Raw genomic sequence first — 24877 nt, forward strand, 5'->3', positions numbered from 1 at the left:
ATTACACTGTATCCTTACCTTGCACAGTTAATACTCCTTTTCATATTTTTCTCGGTGTTTTAACTATAAAAGTGATTTTAACATACTTCTACAAGTGCATTTACTATGCCCAGGGATATCACTTGTCCAGAGTTGGGTCTTTAAAAGCCCTTTGAAGGTGGATTTTACACAGAACTGATCTTTTACTAATGACATTTTGTTCTAAATAATTCTCTGATGTTCTCCCCTCCCCCTGCCCCAGTGACAGTGAAGCACATGGGGATAACTTCAAGGTGAAGCAGGAATACATTCAGCTGAGTTGTCAGTAGATTTCATGCTCATGGATTTATATAATCTAATTTTGGCTTTATTCTAGTGAAGTTTAGCTTTCAGTGTATTACCTAGAAAGTAACACATGTCAAAAAGGATGGGTAACAAAATCTTTCCATGGAACCAACTCCCTGAAAGAAAAGTCATCAAGGAGAGTGACAATATAATTTTTAAGTATATATTTTTCTATTCTGCCTGAACTATTATTAGCTAATTAAAATATTTATTTAGTATATCATTTATCCAATTGTACACATTATTACATTTTCCTTCAAACACAAAACCATTTTCCTTCAGAAACAATACCAATAAAAAATGCTTTCTTTTCCACTAAACAAATTAAGAAAATTTATAGTAAATAGCAGGCACAAAAGCAAATGGTTTGAATGGAAATACTTTTATTGCAAATAATGAAAGAAAATGATTTTGGTGGAGGATGAACTATGTGTAGGTGACAAGACTGAGCAAATGTTTAAAAAAAACAATTTCATTAAAGTTAGCTAAAAAAAAAGACATCATGAGATGATATAAAAGCAAACTTTTTTTTTTTTCAAACATGTGAGCAAATTTTTAGCTCCACAGTAAATTTAAATATTGAACATTCAAAAAGGGGTGTGGTAAGAACTTTCATGTAATGGGAAAGCAGGACTATTGAGAAATTCTTTGGGAGACCAGAAGTCTGAAGACTTTTATAGAAAGTCACTCAAAACAAAACAAAACAAAAACAACAAAACAAAACAACAACAAAAAAAACCACCACCACAGAACCACAGAAAAGAAATCCAAAATTCTGATCCTTCATCTCACCTCATCTTCATACTGCCAATTTTTCCACTAACAGCACTCATGCTTATTCCATCACTAATGTAATTGCTTTGCAGGCATTCTACTAGTGTTATGGGCAAATATTATAATTGAATGTACACAAAGAAAAACCCTCTTAGTGTTCTGGTACCAAAAACAAAAGAATGCAACATTTCTCAGGAAGAAATTATACCCCTGCTGTGTTCTAATCAGCCAACCATCATCAAGACAATCAAAATAATTTGCCTAAATTAGCCAATCAAGACACCCTGCAAATCAGAGAATGTGAAAACCTGCAACAGAAAACATCATAGCTGATTATGATACTAATAATCGTGTTAAAAACCTAATGAGATGAAGAAATTGGGAGCTTGCTGGTGCAATTCTCTTTTACCTCAACATGCTGAGAACTAATTATATAGACTGTAATTAAAACAAAAACCCATACCAAACCCTCTGAAAACTCATAGTTGGTCCACTAGCAAACAGAACTACCTTTTTGGAAAGAAAGGTTAAAAGGAAGGAAAGAAGGAAGAACAGACAGACATATACACATAAATACATGAATTATGAAACTTGACAACTGTTCGTGAGCTCATCCCTCAAAACTTAAATAATCCAAAACATTTAATTTTAAAGTGGGAGTCACTCATATAACAATCATGAAACTACAATTATTTCTTGGGAGATGCGCAACAATTTAAAAAATCTCATGAAATCTTACATGTAAGAAAGGGAAAAAAAAAACCATTTTATTAACAGATGCAAAACTGCTTGATTAGAATCTTTTCACAATTTTTGGACATAATGTTTTGATTTAAGTCGCAAAGGAAAGGAAGAAATCCTGAAAATATGCATTTTAGTCTCCTTAAAAAGCACTTTGCTGGAGCTGAGGATGTAGTTCAGTGATACAGCACCTGCCTAGCACAGTGAGGCACTGGGTTTGATTCGTAGCACCACATAAAAATAAATAAATAAAATAAAGGCATTGTGTCCAAAGCACTTTGCTAATTTGTAGCCAAGCATATTCCACCATGCAGTAGTGCATGCCTATAATCCCAGCAATTGGGAGGCTGAGGCAGGAGGGCCACAAGTTCAAGGCCAGCCTGGGTGATTTAGCAAGAACCTGTCTCAATATAAAAATTAAAAAAGGGATGGGGAATGTAGCTCAGTGGTAAAGAGCCCAAGGATTTAAAAAAAAAAAAATTATATCTCTCCCCCAAAAACATGATATCTCCCAAATTTGTACCCTCTGCTACACTTTTTAGAATTCCAGACCAGAAATGTGAGTGAAACTAACAGAGAGTGAGTTGGTGAATTTTAACTAACAACACTGTAGAGCTACATTTTAGACAGCTGCAGAAAATAGCTACAAAAATTCAAGGAGCCTCTTTTGCTTTGAAGGATACTTCTTTACTTCTTTTTAATACAATAATTTATATATATATGAATAGAGTTAAAACTTTCTGTTTAAATATCCATTTTAAGCAGCTATGTTTTAAAGTCCCATTACGAGTATTTGATTCAATTAGGTGGTTATGGAAATGGACTGACACTGAACTTCCTTATAGCCGGTGAGCACTGCCATCTCAGAACAAGTCCCCACTTAGAGTAAAGCTAGCTAGAGTGGCTGGCTTTCTGGGGACTATGGTGACTATACAGTACTAGAAATGCTTAGAGACAGCACTGATATCTGAATAAACATCTCAAAATATACACACTCTCCAGGAACTTCTCTTCTGGTCCTCGTTTGCCTTGTTCTAGTTCTGAAGCAGTCTGAAAGACCATGACTATGAAACAGCATAGCTTGCTTCATTCCATAACAACATTGAACAAAACTTGGTAACCTTCCTTCTCTCCTTGCCCCCTCACGTGTGCATTCTCTCTTCTCTTCAATAATATAGGGATTTCACAGTGTAGAACAGGTAGGCTGCATACATCACAGTGGATTACCAAGAAGCCAGAGAGATCAAGGGATTCATTTCTAACACTCCTGGAAAGCTTCCTATTTTTCACACTACACTAACTATGGCCAAGCACATATCAAATGACATGACAGAGGCTAAGCATCCTTCATGAATGGCAAGCTACCACCAACAGACAAATTCACAGGAGCACTATGATAGCAAGCCCTGGATTTGTACAGTTTCTGCCAAGGCTTCCTGGCCATTGTAGAACCTGGATAGAGTTCAGTAATAATTGCCCTTGTCCCCTGTGAAATCACTAACCATTTCTAAGGAACATAACATAAAGCACCCCAACTACTCGAACATTCAATTCTTTAAAGCAAATCTAGTCTACACTTAAACCTTAATGTTCTCTATGCTCTAAAGCAGACTTTCCTACACTCAGGACAAATCAAGTCACTTGATAATTTCACTGATTTCCCACTCAATGCCACTATAAATAGGAACAGTGATTGCCAGGCAAGACCTCCTGCTGATCTCATTTCCTAACAGATTTTGCCTAAACATGTCCCCATTGAACAGAAATCCAGAAATATTAGGACACTGGGGAGGAAACGTCTTAGAGCTGTTAAACATACTCTAGGACATGACATAGATTCAGAAAGATAAGATTCAGTTTTTATTTTGTGTGTTTCACACCTAAAATAATTTTTTAAAATGTTAGTGAGAACGAGTAATTTTAAGTTAAAAAATTTAGTGAACTGTTGTAACTGATCATGGAATGCTTATTATAGGAAACCAGTTAGTATACTAGAGACATGAAGACTCCATCTGCACTATTAACAAAAAGGAAAAGAATTTTACAAATTCAGCATCATTCCCCAAAATAATATGCTATTATTCCAAACTCAGTGATAAAAAGAAAAAGCACACTAACATTTAAGAACCTTGATCGATACTTTTCCAAAATCCAGGGATGACTATGGTATGTTTATCTTAGCTCTGACCAGTCACAGTGTTTATTCATGGGCTTTCATATTCTGTCCTCAAATATCAATTTTATTTTCTAAGCTCCTGATTTTTCTTCCTAAAGCCCCAGGGTTCTCTTTAAGCTCCTCATACTTCTCCAGTGACTTCAGTTTCCTATCTAAAGTTATTGATTGATATATATCTGCACTCTTCTTGATTTCCTGACATCAATAACACAAGGGAGCTGTATAGTCCACAACATTTCCTAAAGCATTTCAGAAAATCCTAGCTCTTTAGTTTGCAGGGTAGGCTCTCTTGGTTCTCTACAGACTAGTTCAGCAAGGTGAATTGTAAGAGGAGAAACAAAATGTCAAGTGTTAGAGACTTAATAAACAAAAGGGCAATAAAAGCAATCACACATAGGTCCTTGAATTTAGAAAGTCTTTTCAAGAATCTCAAATGTTATCTTCATTATTACAAATGAGTAGGGCTTGAAAACTAGATTATCTTAATTGCTAAAACAAAACAAACAGAAAAGCAAAATGAAATAAAATTTTTCATCAGGAAAATTGAGACTTCCTAACATCCTCTGGAATCTTTCTTAGCTACATTAGAATTAACTTTTAGTGAGATATTTTGACTATAATTAGTCATTTTGAGAATGACATCTTGACTGTGAACTAGATCTTTCACTTTACTGCTGTTATCATACTAGGTTTGATCACATGGGTATACTACAGTTGAGATACCAGGCTATTAATTTAGTTGTCTTTCACATAAAACTTTAATTTCATAAATATTAAAAGTCAATTCAAGGGCTGGGACTGTAGCTCAGTGGCACAGCACCGCATAGAATTTATGAGGCCCTGGTTTGATCCTTAGCACCACATAAAAATCAAACAATAAAGAAATGCTGTCCATCTACAACTACAAAGAAAAAATTTTTTTAAAGTCAATTCAGTTAAATGGAACTATAAACAAAAGAATACTTAATTTTTATTTATTTCCTATTCTTAGAATTAACATAAGATAAAAATAAAAACTTTGGCTCTGCTACAGCATTTTTAATAATAAATCACTATTCTTCAGAAGTGAGATTTCTTGATAATAGAACTTGAATCCATATTTGGTAGAAGCCAAAATCTCAAAGTACAACCGATTATTTTTGATTATTGATTCACTATGTGCACAGAAGAAATTATTAGTTCCTACTTCTACCTTATTCATCTGAAGAAAATCATACGCTCATCCTTAACTATTTCTCAGAGATACATTAAGAATTCATTATAAGATGTTTTAAAAAAAGGAAAAAAACTTTTGCTGGAACACTTGATAGAAGGATTGAATATTCATCATAATACTTTCTAAATGAAGAAAGACCAAACATCAGCAGTCTAAACCCTTCTAAATAACTCAGATATATTCTGTTTCAGTTATTGGTGGCAAACAGATAAAACAGTAAGTTGTCTTTCATAATTGTTCCTTTTACTTACATGAAATCTCTGATCCACCTCACAGTTGACCTGCTTTCTAAAATCCTTTCAAGTAAGACAGAAAGAAAAAAAACAATAGAAACCACCAATTAGTAATAACATTTTAAATGAACTGAGTAATAAGTAATGAGTTAGAAAGTCCTTCCCAGAATCTCAAATGTTTTGTCTAATGTTTATTAAAATTTAAATTTATATGAAAAGTTATTTCTCTGCATAAATTCTGTAAGTAAGCATATTACTACAATCCCACTTTATTTTAAAAATTATGGTAAGAGCACAAGAAATACACATACAATTTCCATGTCAATCAATACCTTTTGTGCAACCAGAAAAGTAAGGCGTCGGATTCCATGCTCAACCAAGGTAGCTTTCTATGAACAAACACATAAAATAAGATAGATGACATCTCCATTCAACCTAAATTTTACCCTGTTCAATTCTTGTAACACTCTGTTTGGGTTAAGCACCCTATTTGGATATTTGTAATCTCAGCTCTGAATCTTCAAACTTGCAAATAAACAGATTTTAACATGGCTCCTGTGGCTAAGTCTTAAGGAATAGGTTTTATATTGATTTGCAAAAAAATTGAAAGAAAACTTTGTGGAAGAGAAAAGGTTATATGAAGTCACCTAAGTTCTGTCAGAATTGCTTCACACCAAAATAAGCCTACAATTCATGTTTTTAGAAATTAAAGTACTGGTTGTGTATTTAAATGTGAAGATTAATACTACTGATGTATAAGCTAAATGAAATCAAGTAGATGAAAATAAAGAACTTTCTATGAAACAGAAAATAGGTTCTAAACTTTTATTTAGAATATAGATATTACCTACCATTAGATATAGCATTTCTAGAATCTAACAAATCCTAACCTTTCAGTTCTTCTACAACAATTCCCCCTTACTTTACATGGAGTGATTTTTTTTTAAAGGTTATCTTTAAAATTTATTGAAAACAATGTTTAACAGGCTTTTAAATTTAAGGAGCATTCATATCTCCACTTGGCATAGGCAAATGGTATATTAGGAGTAAACAAAGACTAGAAATTTCAAGATAGCCTCTTAAGAGAGTCTTGGACCTCTGGAAATTAGCCTCTCTCTATCCTTTACTATTCACTTACCTCAAAAAGGAAAGAAACAGAGTATGAATTAAATGAAAGACATGCTTTTAAGAGTACTAAAAAGGGGCTACATGGCAACATATAGAAAAAACGATCCCACCAATTGAATGACTTGAGAGAATATATTAATAGTACAAACAGAAAAATACATGGCCTTTTACAACCTACATCCAGACTTAAGTTTGATAACATTTCTTGCTATAACTCTAACCAAGAGATATGTTCAAAAGCCAATTATTTTTTTTAATTTGTTCTAATTAGTTATACATGACAGTAGAATGTGTTTTGACAAGTCAATTCTTAATTTTCATTTTTTTTTTAAAATCCAAATTTGCTTCCCCCCCGCTTTTTTTTAAATCCAAATTTGCTTCCCCTTATAAAGAAGCATGTTTCTGGGTCATTTTCTCGTATTTCTCTATTTCTTCTACGGTATTGCTGAGTAATAAAATTGACTTTACTAACAGTACAAGCAAAAAATACAGGAAAAATAAATTTTATATATATAAATTCTAACAATAAATTCCTAGGTCAAATATAAGTTTTGATCCAACCACACTTAAAAATATTCCATACTGTCATCATACTCCTTAGCATAAATAACCAAATACTGACACTACAATAAGGAAAAAACTGTGTAGAAAGAAAAGGGGTGTGGTGGTAACCAGGTACAGAAGCATTCCTTCTGACACCAACAAAGAATTCCACTATAGTCAGGTCCTTCAAAGGCAAGCATCAATAGCTATGTTCTGGCAAGGGAAGAAAATAACTTTAATAATGCCATGATTTAAAATCAAAATTGTTATTGCTTTTAAAATTCCACAAGTGGCTGACAATAACAGCAGAGCAACAGGATTCTGATTACATTGTAATAATGTGGGTCTCACAGCAAGTCCACAGCTATTACCCAGCGATTAGGCGTCAGCACCTGGAGAAACTCCATTTACACTGACTGCTTCAATCTCCTCCACAAGTCATTTACAAATATATGATCCTAATTTCTATGAGAGAAAAAAGGACATGCTGGGACTAGAAGATTATTTGGACAATTTGGATCAACCTATTTGATAGTTTAATGCGTACGTTAAAAAAAAAAAACTTTCTAAACTGCTATGAGCATGATCATGAAGTGAAAAACAAAACTAGTTATCACTTCAGCTTTCTTTTCTTAAATTGCTTTTCCTTCCCTTTCTTCTTTCATATATATATTTTAAATAAGAAGATGAAAATGCCAAATATTTCTAGATAAACACAATACCTGATGCAGTTAATAGCTTCTCTTGGCCTGGAATGTCAGCACAGTCTGACCCTTCTGAATAACCTTAGGCAAAGACTAGATTTCTCTGTGTCACAGCTTATAAGTCAAATAAAGGAAAAAATAATCCCTTATTGCCTATTCATGTTAAATAAATCTGTATATTTTATAAATAATTAAATAAAGACACTACCTCTTTAAATCTGTGTGATGACATACAATATTTAGATCTGAAGGTGATAAATAATCTAAAGTTGTGGTCAATTATGGAAAAAAATCAAATACAGGCAATCAGTGCTTCAAAACCTGGGAAGAAATTTTCATAGATTTATTTCATGAAGCAGTAGTGGCAGCCACCATATACAACTTTGGATTCTTCCACTAAAGGTCACTGGCCTCACTGGCCTTATGTGGTCACTGACCAAGAACAAGAAGGAAGGTAAATTGCTCTTCTAAAGAAAAATTCCCAGGCATGTCACCTACTTTTCTTTCTCTGAAAGTACCTTTTACTCATGTCAGCCACTGCAATCCTTGATAGCATAGCTAGTCTATGTGCCCTGAGAGTATTATGGAGTAAATGCTGATGCATGTTAATTACAAAGTTTCCATCTTTTCCCTAGGTATCTACCATTAGAATTACATGATTTGAATGCCAGTGGCACTAATTGTTTATACTGCTGAATTAAGTTTTAAAAACATCTATTGAATTTTTTCTCTAAAACAAGCACTGTAGACTAAGTGCTATCCATTCAAAGAGAACACATGGGTCCGGCCATTAAAGGCAGTTTTGTATTTGTTTTTTTTGCAGTACTGGGGGTTGAATAAGGGCCTCACGCATGCTAGACAAAACAGTTTACCACCGAGCTACACCAAACTAAAGGCAATTTAAGAGGGTGCTTTGGCATTTATGACATACCATAACGAAATGTTAACTGTAGGGAGTGGGGTGTATGTAGTTCAGTAGTAGAACATTTGCCTACTATGTGTGAAATTCTAGGTTTAATCCTCAGCACCATACAACAAAATTAACTACAGATTATCGTTTTCAGCATGCCTATCCTGTCCCCTCAATTTCACTATAAGAATCTTTATAGATAAAAACCATTCTTATTTATTTATTTATTTTTTAGTTGTAGATGGACACAATACCTTTTATGAATTTATTTTTATGTGGTGCTGAGGATCGATCCTAGGGTCTCGCATGTGCTAGATGAGTGCTCTACCACTGAGCTACCACCCAAGCCCAAATAAAAACTATTCTTATTGCTAATAAATATATGGTAATGAGTAATTCAAGGAGTTACTCAGAGTTAATGAGTTATTCAGAAGTCCTCACCAAAGAGGTAAAATTTGAGACAGTTCTTATGCAGAAGGGAGAAAGGGAGGAAAAAACTTTCTAGGTGAGAGGTGAAGGAAAATAATGAGACTTTAAGTTCAGACTATGGAGTTTATAAATGTGAGATATCAAACTGATATAAATTGAAAGGAGGATGGAAGCATAACCAATATTTTTGAAGGAAAGAAGAGAAAGACAGAGAAGGGATTTGTGTTGTGTTTGGGCTTACACATGTGGAATTAGGAAACAAAAGAGGCTGGGCATGGTGGCACATGCCTATAATCCTAGCTGCTTGGGAGGCTGAGGCAGGAGGATCATGAGTTCAAAGCCAGCATCAGCAAAAAGTTAGGCACTAAGCAACTGGGTTAGATCATGTCTCTAAATAAAATACAAAACAGGACTGGAGATGAAGCTCAGTGGTTGAGAGCCCCCCGAGTTCAATCCCCAGTACCTGCACCCCAAAAAATGTACTTAAAAAAAAAAAGACATAAAATATTAAGGAGGTGACTGGAATTTTAAGACTAGAAAGCTTAAATTTTAGGAACATAATTTTCCTTAAAAACATTTCAAATATTTGTTGACACAAAAAGATATTCATAGCCATAGCCAGGTGCAGTGGTGCACACCTGTAATCCCTGCAGCTTGGGAGCCTGAGGCAGGAGGATAGCGAGTTCAAAGCCAGCCTCAGCAAAAACGAGGTGCTGAGCAACTCAGTGAGACCCTGTTTCTTAATAAAATACAAAATAGGGCTGCAGATGTGGCTCAATGGCTGAGTACCCCTGAGTTCAATCCCCAGTCCCCCCACCCTCCAAATTTCTTTAGAATTTTATCCTTATAGGCAGAACTAGCCACAATTCTGATGGTTATGATAAAAGATATAGCCATTATAAATGATAAACCTTACAAGTAGCAACGGATAAAAGGATGGTTTTTGTCAGGCACAGTGTTGCACACTCATAATTCCAGTAAATAATGAGGAGTTTGAGGTCAGTCTTAGCAATTTAGTGCCACCCTATCTTTAAAAACTAAAAAAAAAAAGGTTCAGAGGTAGAACACTTGCCTAGCATGTGCTAGGCCCTAGGTTCAATCCCCATTCTGGTGCGGGGTGGGGGATGCCTTTGACAACCAGCAGGAAGGGCCACCACCAGCTTTGCTTAATCAAGGACTTACATTTTGTTGGGTAAACTCTCTGAACATGGCTGCCAGCCTGTCGTCCTCAATATCACCATCAGTCTTGATAGCCACATTCAAAATGTGAATTGGTTCATCCCTGGGGACCTGGAACCCAAGAACACAAACAAAAGAAATGACGACACTAACAGAGAAGCAGGAATAAGTTATAGTACCTGGCAGAATAACATAAAAAGAAGTCCACCTCCACAGGTTGTTCTGGTTTTCTAATCAGTAGGAATAAGCAAACAGAAGTACTGCCTAACAGCCACAGAAGAAACTAAATAAAACACATAAAAGATAAGCCAGCAAAGGTATTAGCTTGAATTAGCTTTATCTTGACTTGACATGAACTTGAAGATCACCATGTCTCAACTTTTTCACTACTAAAATGGGAGTTAAACCATTTTATTTGCCACCATTCTTCAATGAATGTGAAGAGAAATGAGTGAAAGAAACCATCTGACCATATTCTCACATAAAATATCTCCTTATGGTTCATCCAACACTGGAAGTATCAAACTATGGGAAAACAATGTTGTAGGTGAAGAACAGAACAATGTGTTTACTAAGAAATGAAAAGAAGAGATTTCATCAAAGTACAAAGTTTTAAACAAATATCTATTTTTCTGCAGTCTAAAAATCTACTATTCCCTGAGGACTATAATAACACCAAGATGAAAAGATACAAACCATAACTGAGTAAAAATTCAGCAATCAAGGTTCAAATCTTTAAAACAACATGCAGAGACCGAGAGGCAGCTGCAATGGACATAGCTGAGTCCATTCGACACTCTGGGTTCTAAGATTAATTAGTATTTCTTTAAATTAAGAATTTAGCCAGGCACAGTAATACATGCCAGTAACTGCAGTTAATACAGAGGATGAGGCAGGTGGATTGAAAGTTTGAGGCCAACCTGAAGAACTTAGAGAGATCCTGTCTCAAAAACAAAAAGGGCTGGGGAAGTAGTTCAGTAGTGAGCACCCCTGGGTTCAATCCCCAGTACCACAAAAAAAGGAAAAAAAAAAAATCATGACCTGTTTCCAAAAATACTTCAATGAGGCATATTAAATTAAAAAATGTAAAGTAGGGTTAAAAAGTAAGTTCTTCTCTATTATATCCCAAAGTCAGAAAGATAGTACACAGTACAAGTCCTGTGTCTCCATATGTTCCAAAGTCAGAAAGATAGTATATAGTACAAGTCCTGTGTCTGAAAGAACAAAGCAGTCTCCCAAAGGGGTTACTCACTGTACCTTGTCTTCATCATATAGAGATGTATGGCCTGCCTCTGGGAATGTGGGACTTTGGGGTGGGGAGTCGGAGAAGCAGCCCATCACATCATCAAATATTCTGAAAAATACAGAGAAACACCCACCATGAAAATCTGAGTGGCAGAAAACCTAAGTGGCAGGAAACTAATGCTACCATTGGCAGCTCAGTCTAAAAGAATAATCTATGCTGCCCTGTGCTCAATAGTCAACTGAATAGAATCACCAGTGGCTAGAGATGACATGCAAAATTTCACCAAGTGGCAGAAATTAGGAGGATAGATTGTTTAAACTTTAATAAACCATATATATATTTTCTTTTTAAAAAAGAAAGATCTAGTGCTTTTTTGGTTTTGTTTTGTTTTGTTTTTGTTTCGCTATATGTAAGATATGAGCACTGCTGTCATCATCAGTCTTAAAGTAACAGAAAGAGCCTGGGACTAGAGCAGTGACAGACCAATGTAATTACCCCTCCCCCTAGGGTAATGCATCAGTATACATCAAGAGATAGATGCTGAATGCATTTAATCAAAAGATGTATCGTCTCTGGTGGGGCTCACTCTAGTGTTGTGTTTAATTTCTCCTGACATTTCACTCATCACAGAGCAGACAGCTTCTTCTGTTAGCTTCTAAGGAAAAGATGATTTTTGTTTGTTTCTTTTTCTTCTTTTCTGACCAGGCTCATACTACAAGCAGAGGCTTGTAGAGTCTGAATGAGAGATGGAAATGAAAGGATATATATTTCTCTGAAGGCATATACAATAAGGGTGATACCTCTTTAACTAGTTCAGGCCATTCTGAGGAAGGTGAGACCCCAAAATAGACAGATTCATGGCTCCCCTTATACAAACACAGTTCCACAATATCTTACCTGACAAAATCTTCAAAAGTCCGAAAAGAGACCATTCCACCCATCCGCTGACATGGTGGTGTGAAAGAGTTGTCCAACAGCACATCGCTGACACTAGCTACATGAGTCATGCCATAGTGGTTGAGGTTGGAGGAGAAGGACATTCTAAATGGCAATTCAATTGAGTTCATTAGACAAGGAGGGTAGGAATGGGATTGGGAGGTAACAACAGGGAAAAGAAGATAGGAGAAAACTCTGAAGTAGGGTCAGGTTGCAGAGCAGATATGGTTTTTTGCCCACTATAGACAAGGTTGTTTTGTTAGATTCATGTTTCATTTGAATTTCCCCAAACAAACTAAATTTTCATCATTCAAAGTTTCTTTAAATAGAAATGTTAAGTCGTGTCAGGAATTTCACAGCATGACATGTCTGATGAATGAATACCACATAGGGGTTAAAAACCATCCTGCATCTTCCCCCTCCCCAAACATTCCCTCCATTAAAAGGAAATATGCAAACTGAGTAATTATGCAACACTTAAGGCATTTTTTTCTCTAGGAACTGTGATAGGTTAAGTATTCACAGATGTATAGATAGGTAAACACATGTATATAAAATAAGAATTCTAATTAAGAAGAATAAAATGGTTTAGTAAATCATTACAAAAAAGCATTATTTATGGTACAGAAACACGTCTGTCTATAAAATGAACTTTACTGAGGTATTTACCTTTTACTTTAATGGGCTGATAGGGATAGTTAGAATTATAGTCCTCTCTTTTTAAAAGAGAGACATTTTTTAACCCCAAATTGCAAAATTTCCTTTTTATATTTAAACAATTCTATACCAAAGCAAAAATATCTTCATTGAGAGCTCTTAATAATTTCCAGCAAGATAAGAAAAGCAGAGCATGGGTCTCAAAGTGTGTGTAAGCATGACAAATAGTTGCTAAATGAAGATGCTTGAAGAGAACTGAACTGATTTGTTCAATCTAAACTGTAATGAATCTGAATATTCCTTGATGCACCTCAGAAGTATGCACTGATAAATAATACTGCAAGGTATTTCTGAATGCCCAGTCAATCAGGACAGCCTGTTAGGAAGAACCAAGCTAAAGGATGCCTCCAGGATTTGCCTGACATGTTACTGACATACTGATCTGAAGCAAGTTCAGAGTGAGGCCATGGCACCTGTACTGTGGGGAACTGCCCCAAATCTCCTTAAAGTATACCACCTGCAGTGCTGCAGGAGGAAGAAAGCCAGCAACGTGAGCTTGAGACCTGGGTATTTACTGCACCCTATTGCAAATCATACTTGTAAAAGGCAATGGAATTCTTTATAGGATGGAAATGCTGCTCACACAGACTATAGAGACTGACACTCCTGGCTTTCATTCCTTTGGTAAATGATGACTACGGAAAGGTATGTCATCTTTTGACAATACTAGGGAATAGAAAGGCAGAGTGGGAGAGGAAACCATGGATACCATGAGTGAAACAAACAAATGAAACACACATCAAGCAAGTCTTACACATGGCACTCACTAGAAACTGGGATTATGAGCTGTATTAACCCAGAAATGCTATCATTCTGTTCTTTTCTAGGATCACCAAATATATTTACTAAAGGAGCAACTTTCTGAGGTATTTTTCTACCTGTGTGGTATTAGACAGAAAAGATATAAGGGTTCCCGATAACATTTAAATGGAATGCCCTCTACAAAATCAACAGGCTGTGTTTGTAGCAAACATAGGGTTAATATCTTTTACCCTAGACTGAACCCCATGGGAAATATATACTATTCAGTTTCCCTTCACTACTATGCTCCTGGGCCAGCACAGCTAAGGGCAGGCAGAATGAACCAAGTTCACTCTCTAAGGGGAGACTGGAGGATCCTATAAAAACACTGCCTTTCTTCTCCACATCTCAACTGAACTCTAAAAGCTATGATCAGTTTTGATTACTTAGTATTCTAAAGGGAGAGGTACAAAATAAATGTAAACCTATAATTATTTTCACATCTAACATTATCTACAAAGAGTTCACTGCCTTCGCACTTTGTAGATTCAACTCCAAGCAGAACTGCTATTCTCTCAAACTTGCATTGTGTTACCTTGCTTGGCTCAAAAGGCAGGAGGAACACAAAGTAAACACTAAAGTCACTTGTGTTATATTGGCCTGGAAACCTCTTCACAGGGCTGAACATATCAAAACCTAAATATATTTTTCCAATGTTCATCTTATTATAGGTTTAAAATTAAAACTTGACTTTCAAATCATTATAAAACTAATATTTCAGAAAATATTAGCTAACAAACTCATAAAACATGAAATCAACTATATCTAGATTTGTAATCCTCTTAAAGGAGGAACAAATTAGAGCAACTAAAAATTGAAAAGACTGTGAACAATTTGCAGATAGGAGTACCCTTAATGGTTTCTCCTCAAAGTCCCAACTAGACAGAGAATTCAGCAAAAGATGTTTTCAGTAAAGCTGAACATCAGGCAGACAAACTCCCTATCACATACAGTTAAATAGGAGTTTTTCCATACTGATGCATTCAAGTATTGCTTTTAGAACAGCTGAAGAAAAGCTGAAGACATGTTTTCCAAACAGAAATAGTAATTTAGTCTGTCCAAAGGGGAGCTCAGGACTCTCTAGCAGAAGATAACACATTAACTTGTCAAGTGTAGCATTATTTTTCCTGGTTTCGCTTTCTAAGTTATAAGAAAAAAAAAAAAAAAAGAGAGAGAGAGAGGTGCTTTTAATTGGAAAAGAAACTAAACATACGGTACCTGTTTAGCGTGGGGATGTTCCCTCTGTAATTAAACAACCACAGTTAGTTACTGATAGGTTAGTGAAAGCCATAATAAAAGAATTGTCAGAGTAGATACAGACCAGTCACAAGGAGCTCCGGTTTGGCAGCTCTAGCATTCAGCAGACATAATTAAGTGCTCATTACCCTTCAACCCCCAGGGTGCCTCCAAAGAGGCATGCCTCCTGACCTACCTCTCCACAGCAGCTGTTGAGGAAAGGGTCAAAATGTATTTGCCATGGAGTTTTCAAAATAACTCTATTATAAAACAATCATTCATAGTATTGGTAAAACACAGACTAATGAAAATTAATTCAAGCTATATGATATGGTATGTTGTCTTAAGCTGCAACATGAAATACAATTCTTGACAAGATTCTTAAAGACTCATTTCTTGTTTCTATTATTAAAGGTGTAATAAGAGAAGTTGATTACACAGTTTCTCCTACACCTTAATTGTTTTTCTACAATTTGTAATGGACCTACAAATGCTCTTCTAAAGAAAAGAATCCAGTGATCTGAGTTTCCAGTTTTTCAGTCATATTCTTAATTCTGTGGGGAGAGGAATGGAGGGTACCCTGTGCCATAGGAGCTTAAACTGAAAATCATGATAAGTGATTCTATCACTAGAGTGGTATAATTGGTTAAAATTAATTAATACTTTTTAATTAAATGAATTTAGGGTAATAATTATTTTTAAAAAAATATTAGCTTAAGAACTCTAGGACTCTTCGTAAATAAAACCCTACTGAAAATTGACTAGTCCTAGAACTTTCTCATAAAGAATAAGCCAAAATCATCAAAGAAGGACTAGAATAAGAATGGGAAATAAGGCAAGTCTCTCGTGTTCTCTTTGCCACTATTTCTTAAAATCTTAATGTCAGTCATTTCCCCAACTGATAAAGAATCAAATAAAAATACTTATTTTCAATGTTAAATGGGCAAAGTTATACTTACCACCCACAATTTCGGGGCAATAAAAAGTGGTTGATTGGTTGCTATCTTAACCTTACATTCTTTGATCAGCATTTAATCATTGTTGGAGTTTTCTGGCACACAGAGGACTTAATGGGCAGAACATAGTGGGTGGTGCTGATGATATGTGGGAAGGAGGATAGAGGGAGGAAAGTGATGCACTTGCCATGGCAGTGAAAGGAGCAGAACAGACTGAGCTGGCTATATAAATAAAATGCTGTGACATATCACTGCACACAAACTGTATACCTCATGTGATTTGTGGGTAGCAATGCTCTTTGCATCAAACCTGTTATCACAGAGTGAATTCATAAGGCAGCAAGAGCAAACTCCCAAGTACAAAAACCTGAACCTCTCCTACCTGGATTCCTTGAGCTTCACTCAGGAGAATGGGTCTTATTTTATAAGAAATTCTTAGTCATCATAACACACTGGGCCCTCATAAATACAAGAAAAGTATGCAAAGATTCTAGATGAAAGGGAGGTGTAACTGAACAAAAAACTAAAACTGCAGGTGGTAATGAGACTATAGAAAAGTGTTCCTTTTAAGATGCAAAAGATTCTAAATAATGGGGCTATTTGCACAGTCTCTTACCATGAACCTCAGTTCAGAAAGAACCCTACAACCAAAGCAATTTCAGGGAACATTCATGCAGGTTTCTGGAGTTTAGAAACCAGTAGCATCTCAACTGCTAACCAATTTCTTAAACTAATAAAAAGGTCTTACTGCTTCTATAGCTACATTTTAATTCCTTTGGGAGTCTTCACAGGATGATGGCCAAGTTTTCCTGAGAAAAGGGCCTAAATTGAAAAGAACACCACCAAGAAAAAGCCAGCCCTTCTACATCATCAAGTATCCAGCTCTCAGAGGGAGCCCCCTGCTGCTTTGTTATAGGAATTATGCACCATACACACAGTATGAGGTTAAAAAAAAAAAAAAAAAAACAACTACTAAAACGCCTAGTATCTACAATCTTTAAAGGGATGGCCTCAAAATCAATCATGTAAGAGGTAAATTTAGAGCTGGCTTATCCTCTTTGGTAGAATGAAAATTAGTGTGGTCAGAGCAGAGATGACTAGAGAAGGAAGGATAAACTGTTTATATAACAGGTAAATGCTTAACTGTGTCCATATTGCTCACTTATATATTTTATTATCCTACACAGGCAATTTTTTTTTCCACCTACACTGGCTCTTTTATCATTTTAACAATATGACAAATTCAGCACACTGCATACTACGGTATTACATCAGAAGGGTAGATCCATAGTTTGTGCAAAGATGAGTAAAATATTCCATTTATGTGGCTAAAAATAAAATAAAATCTACCATGTTTCACAGTATACTCCTCATGCAAAAGCAGCAAAAGTGCTCCATCTCTATTAGGCAATCAACTGTATTTTTAAGTATTTAAATGAAATATAAATTCACTTCCCAAATCTGCTATTTGGATTATTTAAAGCACTTATTATGATGAATCTTCTCATGTTTTAAAATATTGCAATCACTTTCCTTCTAGTAAATTAGCTCCATTTTACAGATATGATAACTGAGAAATCAAAGTGAATGCTTTCCAAGGACATGTTCAACATGGTGTCAACAAACCAGCACCTAGACCTGGCATTTTCTCATCCCTGCTCCTGAAGTTAGCATTCCACATCAATATGGACTTTAAAGAAGGACAAGAGAAATCCTTTGAATTCTAAGGTTCTTGGCATTAAGTCACCTCTGATTTTATTGATCTGCCTTGCCCAGCATGGCTAGAAAGCCTGCTTCAATATGAATGCAAAGTCGGAGTTGCAGCCTGCTAGCTGAACCTTCTTTAATTTAAGAAACACTGACTTCTCTGGCAGTCACAAGTTCTCTGAGCCTTTTTACCATCCCTTCCAACTGAATTTCATTTTGCTTGAGTCTAGCTGGCCCTACATAAATCTTTTATTATATAAAAATGCTCCCTATTCTTTTGCCTTCTAACTTGAAGAAGAAAAAAAGAGACCTATATGAAAATGATGAGGATGCATGCAAACAAGCAGTGGTTACATCAAGCTGTGACTGAGAGCCAGTATAGGGCAAATCTTTTGAAATCAGGCAGCAAAGCAGAATCAGAAGAGGTCGGCTGAATAACCTACTAGCAGTTACTAACAGCAGTACCATAGGAGAAAGAGCAATTTGACTGGCTGTGACCAGTGGTGGTCTCCTTGTGTGACTGTATCTGCAGGAGAATCCAAATCAAGAGCTGTAAAACACATCTGAAACATGTATTTCTATTGGCACACCCCCATCCCCATATACACTTGAAGTTCAGATGCCCAGATTCTGCTGCAAAGTATTAGTTTACAATAAAATGATTGTTGCTTCATTCATTTGCAGCCCCTACAAAGCCCCCCTCTTTGCTCTGCTGGAAGATTTCGCTCTTTCTGAAATAAGCACGCCAACAGGGTTACAGCATATTACGGCTGCCTGCCGTATAATTAGCTACAAACCCACAGCACAAAACTACAGGGATTTACAGGTGCCCTGGATTCTGCTTTTCCTTCCCCCCTGGAATCAGCTAGTCTTCCTTGACAAGAAGGGACCTTGGGCTACCCTAATGATATATTGAGAGTTTTAAACTCAACTCTCCAATCTTACAAGTCTAAAGTGCCAAAATAACACAGCAGAGACTAGAGGCTGAGCCATGGATCCAGGAAAGCACTTTGGTAAGCACTTAAACCTGCTGAGAATCTTCTCTTCTGCCAGATGTTTGCATCTTATCAGCAGACTACCCTGAATCACAGAAGCAAACACTGTAGGACTTTATTTATTTATAGCTCATTCTGCCCAGCTAACTACAACCAAGTGTTCCCATTGCTTAAAAAAATAAAAAATTGCTACAAGTTGGATGACTTTTGAGTGTCTTAGTACTATCCAAAGAAGGGTCTAATCTCTGGATGTCAAAGATTATCAGAATTCTCAAGAATGGCAGCAGGCTGCTGATTAGTCATGTGAAAGGCTTCTGATTTCTAACCTTCCTCACAAATGAAAAGAAGGTCTAGAGGCCATCCACCGACAGCTGAACACTGAAAATGCCAGGCAGCCTAAATCCAGCCATGACCAAAATATGTGTTATCAGGGGAGAACACAGGCAACCTCTTCTGGATAAAAGGCAAGAGAAAAGGAAAGTACTTGAATTAAAACATAAAACAGAAGGCCAAATTCTCAAGGAGCAAATAGCAAAGAAGGTACAATGCAATCCAACATAACCAAAGTGTGGATTTCCATCTAAGAAGTGGAAATGAACACCAACAGATCCTTACCCATTATATATGTACAGAAATGTACAACAACATATTCTTCCCATCTCCTGCATCAATTTTGACGTTCCTTATTTGAATCATACATTCAAAGTTTTTTTTAAATAACCCATGTTTGTTAGTTTGTGTTACACATAAAAATCATTTGGAGTATTAAATTTTTTACTCCCAGACTCTCAAAATACACAGAGCCATATGCATAGCCACAGTGTTTATGGGGCAATTTACCTTACATGTTTGTATAAAACAGCTATATTTTAGAGTGCTAAATTCATAGGATGACTGAAATACTTATTTGTTTCCAGATTATTCTGAGGCATTTAATATGCCCAAAGCTAAGTGAAATCCTGAATGTCAAATGATTCAGTAAACTGTCAAAAACAAAGGCATTCAGGATGCTGCCTCAGTGTAACAAGCTTTTGCCTTTCTAGCATCAGTGAGTAATACTAGGGGGAAAAAGACACAACATACCCTGGGTTCTAAACCCTGAGACTCACTATTAAAGGAAAGAGAAAAGGGAATGTTGAATCATATAATTTAACCTTCAGGATTAATCCATAAAAAACTAGCTGAACTCACTAAAGAGTTGGGCTTATGGAATCTTAGACAAGAGAATTAGGTCCTAGAAGTAGACAAGTTGTCCTGAATGTTCCTGCACCAAGAAAATGACTGAAGAAACTTACATGTCTCCTTAAAGAACAATTGCTAACTGGCTATAAGTCATCTTACAAAAAAAAAAAAACATCCTCTCCCTTCAAAAGATTTCATGTATAATAGAACATAACTTTTAAATGCTAAGAAGGTAAAAAAGGAAACACATAAAAATATACACATGTGTCACACATATATACAGGCTTCTAACTAATATTATTCTTTTTAAAAAAATATTTATTTTTTGGTTAGACACAATACCTTTATTTTGTTTATTTATTTATTTTTATGTGGTGTTAAGGATCCAACCCAGGGCCTCATGCATGCTAGGCGAGCGCTCTACCGCTGAGCCACAACCCCAGTCCATATTATTCTTTCTCTTTCAGACAGGAGCTAAGAATGTAACCCAAGGCTTCACACATGCTAGGCAAGTGCTCTACCACTGAGCTATACCACCAGCCCAGGTTTCTAACTATTCTTAAACTGCTGTTCAAGTGAAGGGAATTTAGGAAGAGGTGGATAAATCCAGACCAGGAGCTTCCCTGAGTGAAGTTCTGATAGGATCCTCTGATGAAGAACACCCAGGAATACCAAATAAGTTATAACTACAGTTCCCAGAAAAAAATTTAAAGTCTTGGGGTAGAAGGTCAAGAAGATAACATACTCTGACAGAAGAATGCCTAGCAAGAAGAAGAAGGAAGAGGAGGAGGAGGAGGAAGAAGAGGAGAAGGAGGAGGAGGGATTTATGGAGATTAAAAATAAGCTAATAATCAGTCTTTTAAGAAAATATTGAGAGAAATGCTAGAAAAAAATACAAAGTATACAAAAAAAATATAAAGTAACATAAAGTCCTACCATAGATTATTAAAATAAAAAGTTACCAAACATGCTGGCTACACAGTAATTGCCTGAATGTGCTAAAAGGAGGTTGGTTATCTTCTACCTTCTTAGAGCTGCCATACTCATTTGCAAATGTATTTTGACTACTTCTTTAAAAATTGAAACAAGTACTAATGAGATATAGGTCTTTTGTCCAAAAGGCATCTAATCTACAAAACAGATTATAGTATTTTTCTCAGTTGGAGTTAACAGACCAAACATTCTTTGGAAAGAATACAATTTTTTAACCAACTTTTTAGCATCATCCTTTCTGGCAGTTGATCTTCACATTCCTAGCTAGGTGTTCATTTGAAGTAGACGAAATTTGTCATTAGAAGTATCTTTGTAAGCTGTAATGTGAAAGCAAGATGACAATCTCTTACTGTGTATGGGGTCACCTGGTGGAATTCCAGTTTTGTCATTTGTTTTTGGCTAGTTATTTGATCCCCATGGGTTGGGATGAAATATAGCTTTCTATCTGCAAATTGACAGGAGCAGAGTATTTTTTCAGGAAAATTCTTTAGATGCTTGTTCTCTTATTCTCACAGAATAATTTTTAAAACATGCAGTATAGTAACTAATAGTATTAGGTTGGATAATTCCTATAACTACCAAGACAAGCAAGAATAAGAGGGTTTTTTATTTGTTTGTTTTTCCCCTCTTCTACCATTAACAAAACAGAAGACTCAATGTGATTGCCCTAATTAATTTTTGGTCTAGATTTGAGCAGAGCAACATGGCAATAACTAGCCATGTGACTAGTCTGTACTGAGATATGCTATAAATTATGTATAAAATATCTCATTGATCATTTTTACTTTATACTGAAATGGTGTTTTGCAAATATTGGGTTAAATAAATGCTATTAAAATTAATGATGTTTCTTTTACTCTTTTAAATGTGGTCAATAGAAAATTTAAAATTACATATGTGGCTTGCATTAGATTTCTACTGGACAGTGTTGGTCTAGAAGTAGTGAATTCTCAATTACAGTGTTATCAAAATTATTAAAGGTGTTCTGCAAAAAAGTGGTCACATGGACTCTAATACAAAATGAATCAGATTTTGGCAGCCAGGACCCTAATACATGTATTTTCAAAATACTCTTCAAATAATTTCGAGACTCATTAGAATAGAAAGGAATAAAAAAAAAAAAAAATGGAGTTGGCATATGTGGGAGCTAAAGAGGAAAAAGGAAAAGAAATGTGGGGGAATCTTATGAAAATCAAAGAAAGAGCAGTAGAACAGAGGAAAAGAATAGGAGTAGGAGGTGGGGAGGGAGGAGGGAAGTGCTAGGGAGCCAAACTGGCCAAATTCTATTGTTAAGTTGTGTGCACATACTAATATGTAATAACAAATCCCACAATTATGTCCAACTGTAATGCACCAATAAAAAAGGTGGAAAAAATGGAGTTGTAAAAATAGAAAAGTACTTTATTCAAAAGTAACTAAACCTTTTTTAAAGTGAGTAGATCCATTTATATGATAAGGAATTTGGTCTTTTTCCTTGGTTACTGGGAGAGAGACTCTAAACACTTAGAATTTCTAAGTGTCTTTGTTATCCATGAGCTTCTTGGAATCACACATGAGTATATGCTAACAGATGAGATCAGCTCACCCAGAATGGTAGCTGGTCACTAGAAAGACCAACTATGTGATTAGAGGGTTGGGACTTTGAGTCAGTCTGACCTCTGGGAGGGGAGATTTGAGTTTAATCATGTAGACCATGACTTAATCAATCATGCCTATGAAACTAAACCTTGATAAAAACTTGACATTGAATTTCCACAGAGGTTCTTCGTCAGTGAACACATAGATGTACTGAGAAGGTGATGCATTCTGATTCCATAAAGAACAAGGAGGCTGTGTTTGAGGATCCCCCCAACCCAGACTTCCTCCTGTGTATCTCTTCATTCATTTGGTCCTGAACTATATAATCTCCATAATAAAATGATAAGGCTTAAAGTTATGTTATTCTAGGGAATTACTGAATTGGGGGGATTATGGGAACCTCCATCTTTGTAGCCAGTTGGTTAAAAGTGCAGGTGACTAGGGAACTCAACTTGTGGATCCTTTGAACTTTGGGCAGTTTTGTAGAAACTGAGCCCTTAACTTGTGGCATGTGATCTAACTCTAAATTATATTTGCAAGCAAATACAGAGTCTTAGAAAACTAAATTCAAGCAGCAAATCTGTACTAACTGTCTGAATAAACTATCTTTTAAAACTGGATATATATATATTTGGGGGGAAGGGTACTGGGGAATTGAACTCAGGGATGCTTTACCACCAAGCCACATCACATTCCCCAGCCCTTTTTATGTTTTAATTTTGAGACAGAGTCTTGCTAAGTTGCTGAGGGCCTCACTTAATTGCTGAGGCTGGCTTTGAACCTGTGATCTTCCTGCTGTAATCTCCCAATGGGGTATATTATTTTCTGATCAAATCTGATTATCTAATCCTAAATTACCAAAAATACTATAGATCTTAAAAAACAAAACAAAAAAAATAGGATTAAAGCAATTTTAGATTTTTCTGGCTTTCAAAAAGATTATTTTACCTTTTCTTATTTTGCATTCATCTTTACCTTCACACCTACATAAATAATAATGATAATGATAATATTCCAGCAGCTTTAAAATTACTAACATTTGCCAGTGGGAGGCTGATGCAGGAGAATTACAAGTTCAAGGTCAGCTTCAGTAATTTAGTGAGATCCTGTCTTAAAATTAAAAAATAAAATAAAGCTGGAGATGTAGATCAGTGGTAAAGCACCCCTGGGTTCAATCCCCAGTACCCTTCCCTCAAAAAAGAAAAATAAAATTACAAAACTAACCAGAGAAGACTTTAGAGACTACAGAAAACAGGATTGATTAAGTCTGGTCTTTATCTATAAGGGTGTGTACATCTCAGATGTGAGGGATGAGGATATATGTTTTGAAACCATATCAGGATGAAATTCATACTCTTGATATGCAAAGATAAGACTTTTTTTTAACAAAGCACTTAAGAATTTCCTTCATTTTTTTTAGTCAACTTTTCCTCACCAAGCTGGACACACAGTCTCAAATAAAAAAAAAATTAAGACAGGGAGTACAATTCAGAAAGACAGGGGAGCAATGAGGAGGGAAGGAAATCAGAGGCGGCCCTGCAGGCTGACTACAAATCACTGCCCAAAGGGAAGAGGCAATAGAAAGCAGGAAGAAAGGGAGATTGTCTTGAGAATTATAAAGAGCATTAGTATAGCATGTAGTTCTCTACAATTATTCAAGGAATGCAGGAAAAGAAAGAAGACTGAGTGCTGAGCCCATGTGTGCCATGAGTACTTCCCGGCTCGCTGAAGGACAACCATTCGTTTCTAGAAAATGAGATTCTGAAATCCATGGAGGCAAAAATGTACCGAGAGATGCTTGCTAAATCAAGGATATATGCTTTTCTCTGCCAGTCATCAGGCATTTCTGAGGTAGAGAAGTAAAAGGATCTTCTGAGACAAAGAAGAGAGATACTTTTCTGAAGATGCCTCTGCTCATCTGCTGATCTCTGCTGGATCAACAGTGGCATCCAGTGGCCAAAAGTCTCAGCACAGACTTCTTTGTCTCCAGAAAGGCTCTATTGCTTTGGGTGAAGTGGCAATTCAGAACAAAACCATTTCTGGTGTCTATAACTAAGGATCCCCAAAGACATCGTACTTTGTAATACCAAGCGAAGAACCAAAGGCCATAAAGAAGAAATGAAGAGGGGCAGGTTAAGATTGGCTGTGTATTTATATTTCCTGTGGCATTACT

General features: G+C 35.9%; 1 protein-coding gene across 6 annotated transcripts in view; it reads right to left on the minus strand.

The window, feature by feature from the left end:
• Acaca (acetyl-CoA carboxylase alpha) overlaps positions 1-24877 on the minus strand; it is a 271109-nt gene that overhangs the window by 99102 nt on the left and 147130 nt on the right. For 5 of the 6 annotated variants that reach the window (XM_076871147.1, XM_076871151.1, XM_076871150.1 and 2 more), the window contains 6 exons: positions 15276-15299; positions 12501-12644; positions 11615-11711; positions 10361-10468; positions 5797-5853; positions 5483-5527 (listed from right to left, as the gene is read on the minus strand). In XM_076871147.1, coding sequence (XP_076727262.1) covers positions 5483-5527; positions 5797-5853; positions 10361-10468; positions 11615-11711; positions 12501-12644; positions 15276-15299 — 475 coding nt within the window. The remainder of the gene's footprint in view (positions 1-5482; positions 5528-5796; positions 5854-10360; positions 10469-11614; positions 11712-12500; positions 12645-15275; positions 15300-24877) is intronic. The other variant, XM_076871149.1, reaches the window with a different exon arrangement.

Source organism: Callospermophilus lateralis, chromosome 11, assembly GCF_048772815.1.
Source record: "Callospermophilus lateralis isolate mCalLat2 chromosome 11, mCalLat2.hap1, whole genome shotgun sequence".
In the NCBI taxonomy this organism is placed as follows: Eukaryota; Metazoa; Chordata; class Mammalia; order Rodentia; family Sciuridae; genus Callospermophilus; species Callospermophilus lateralis.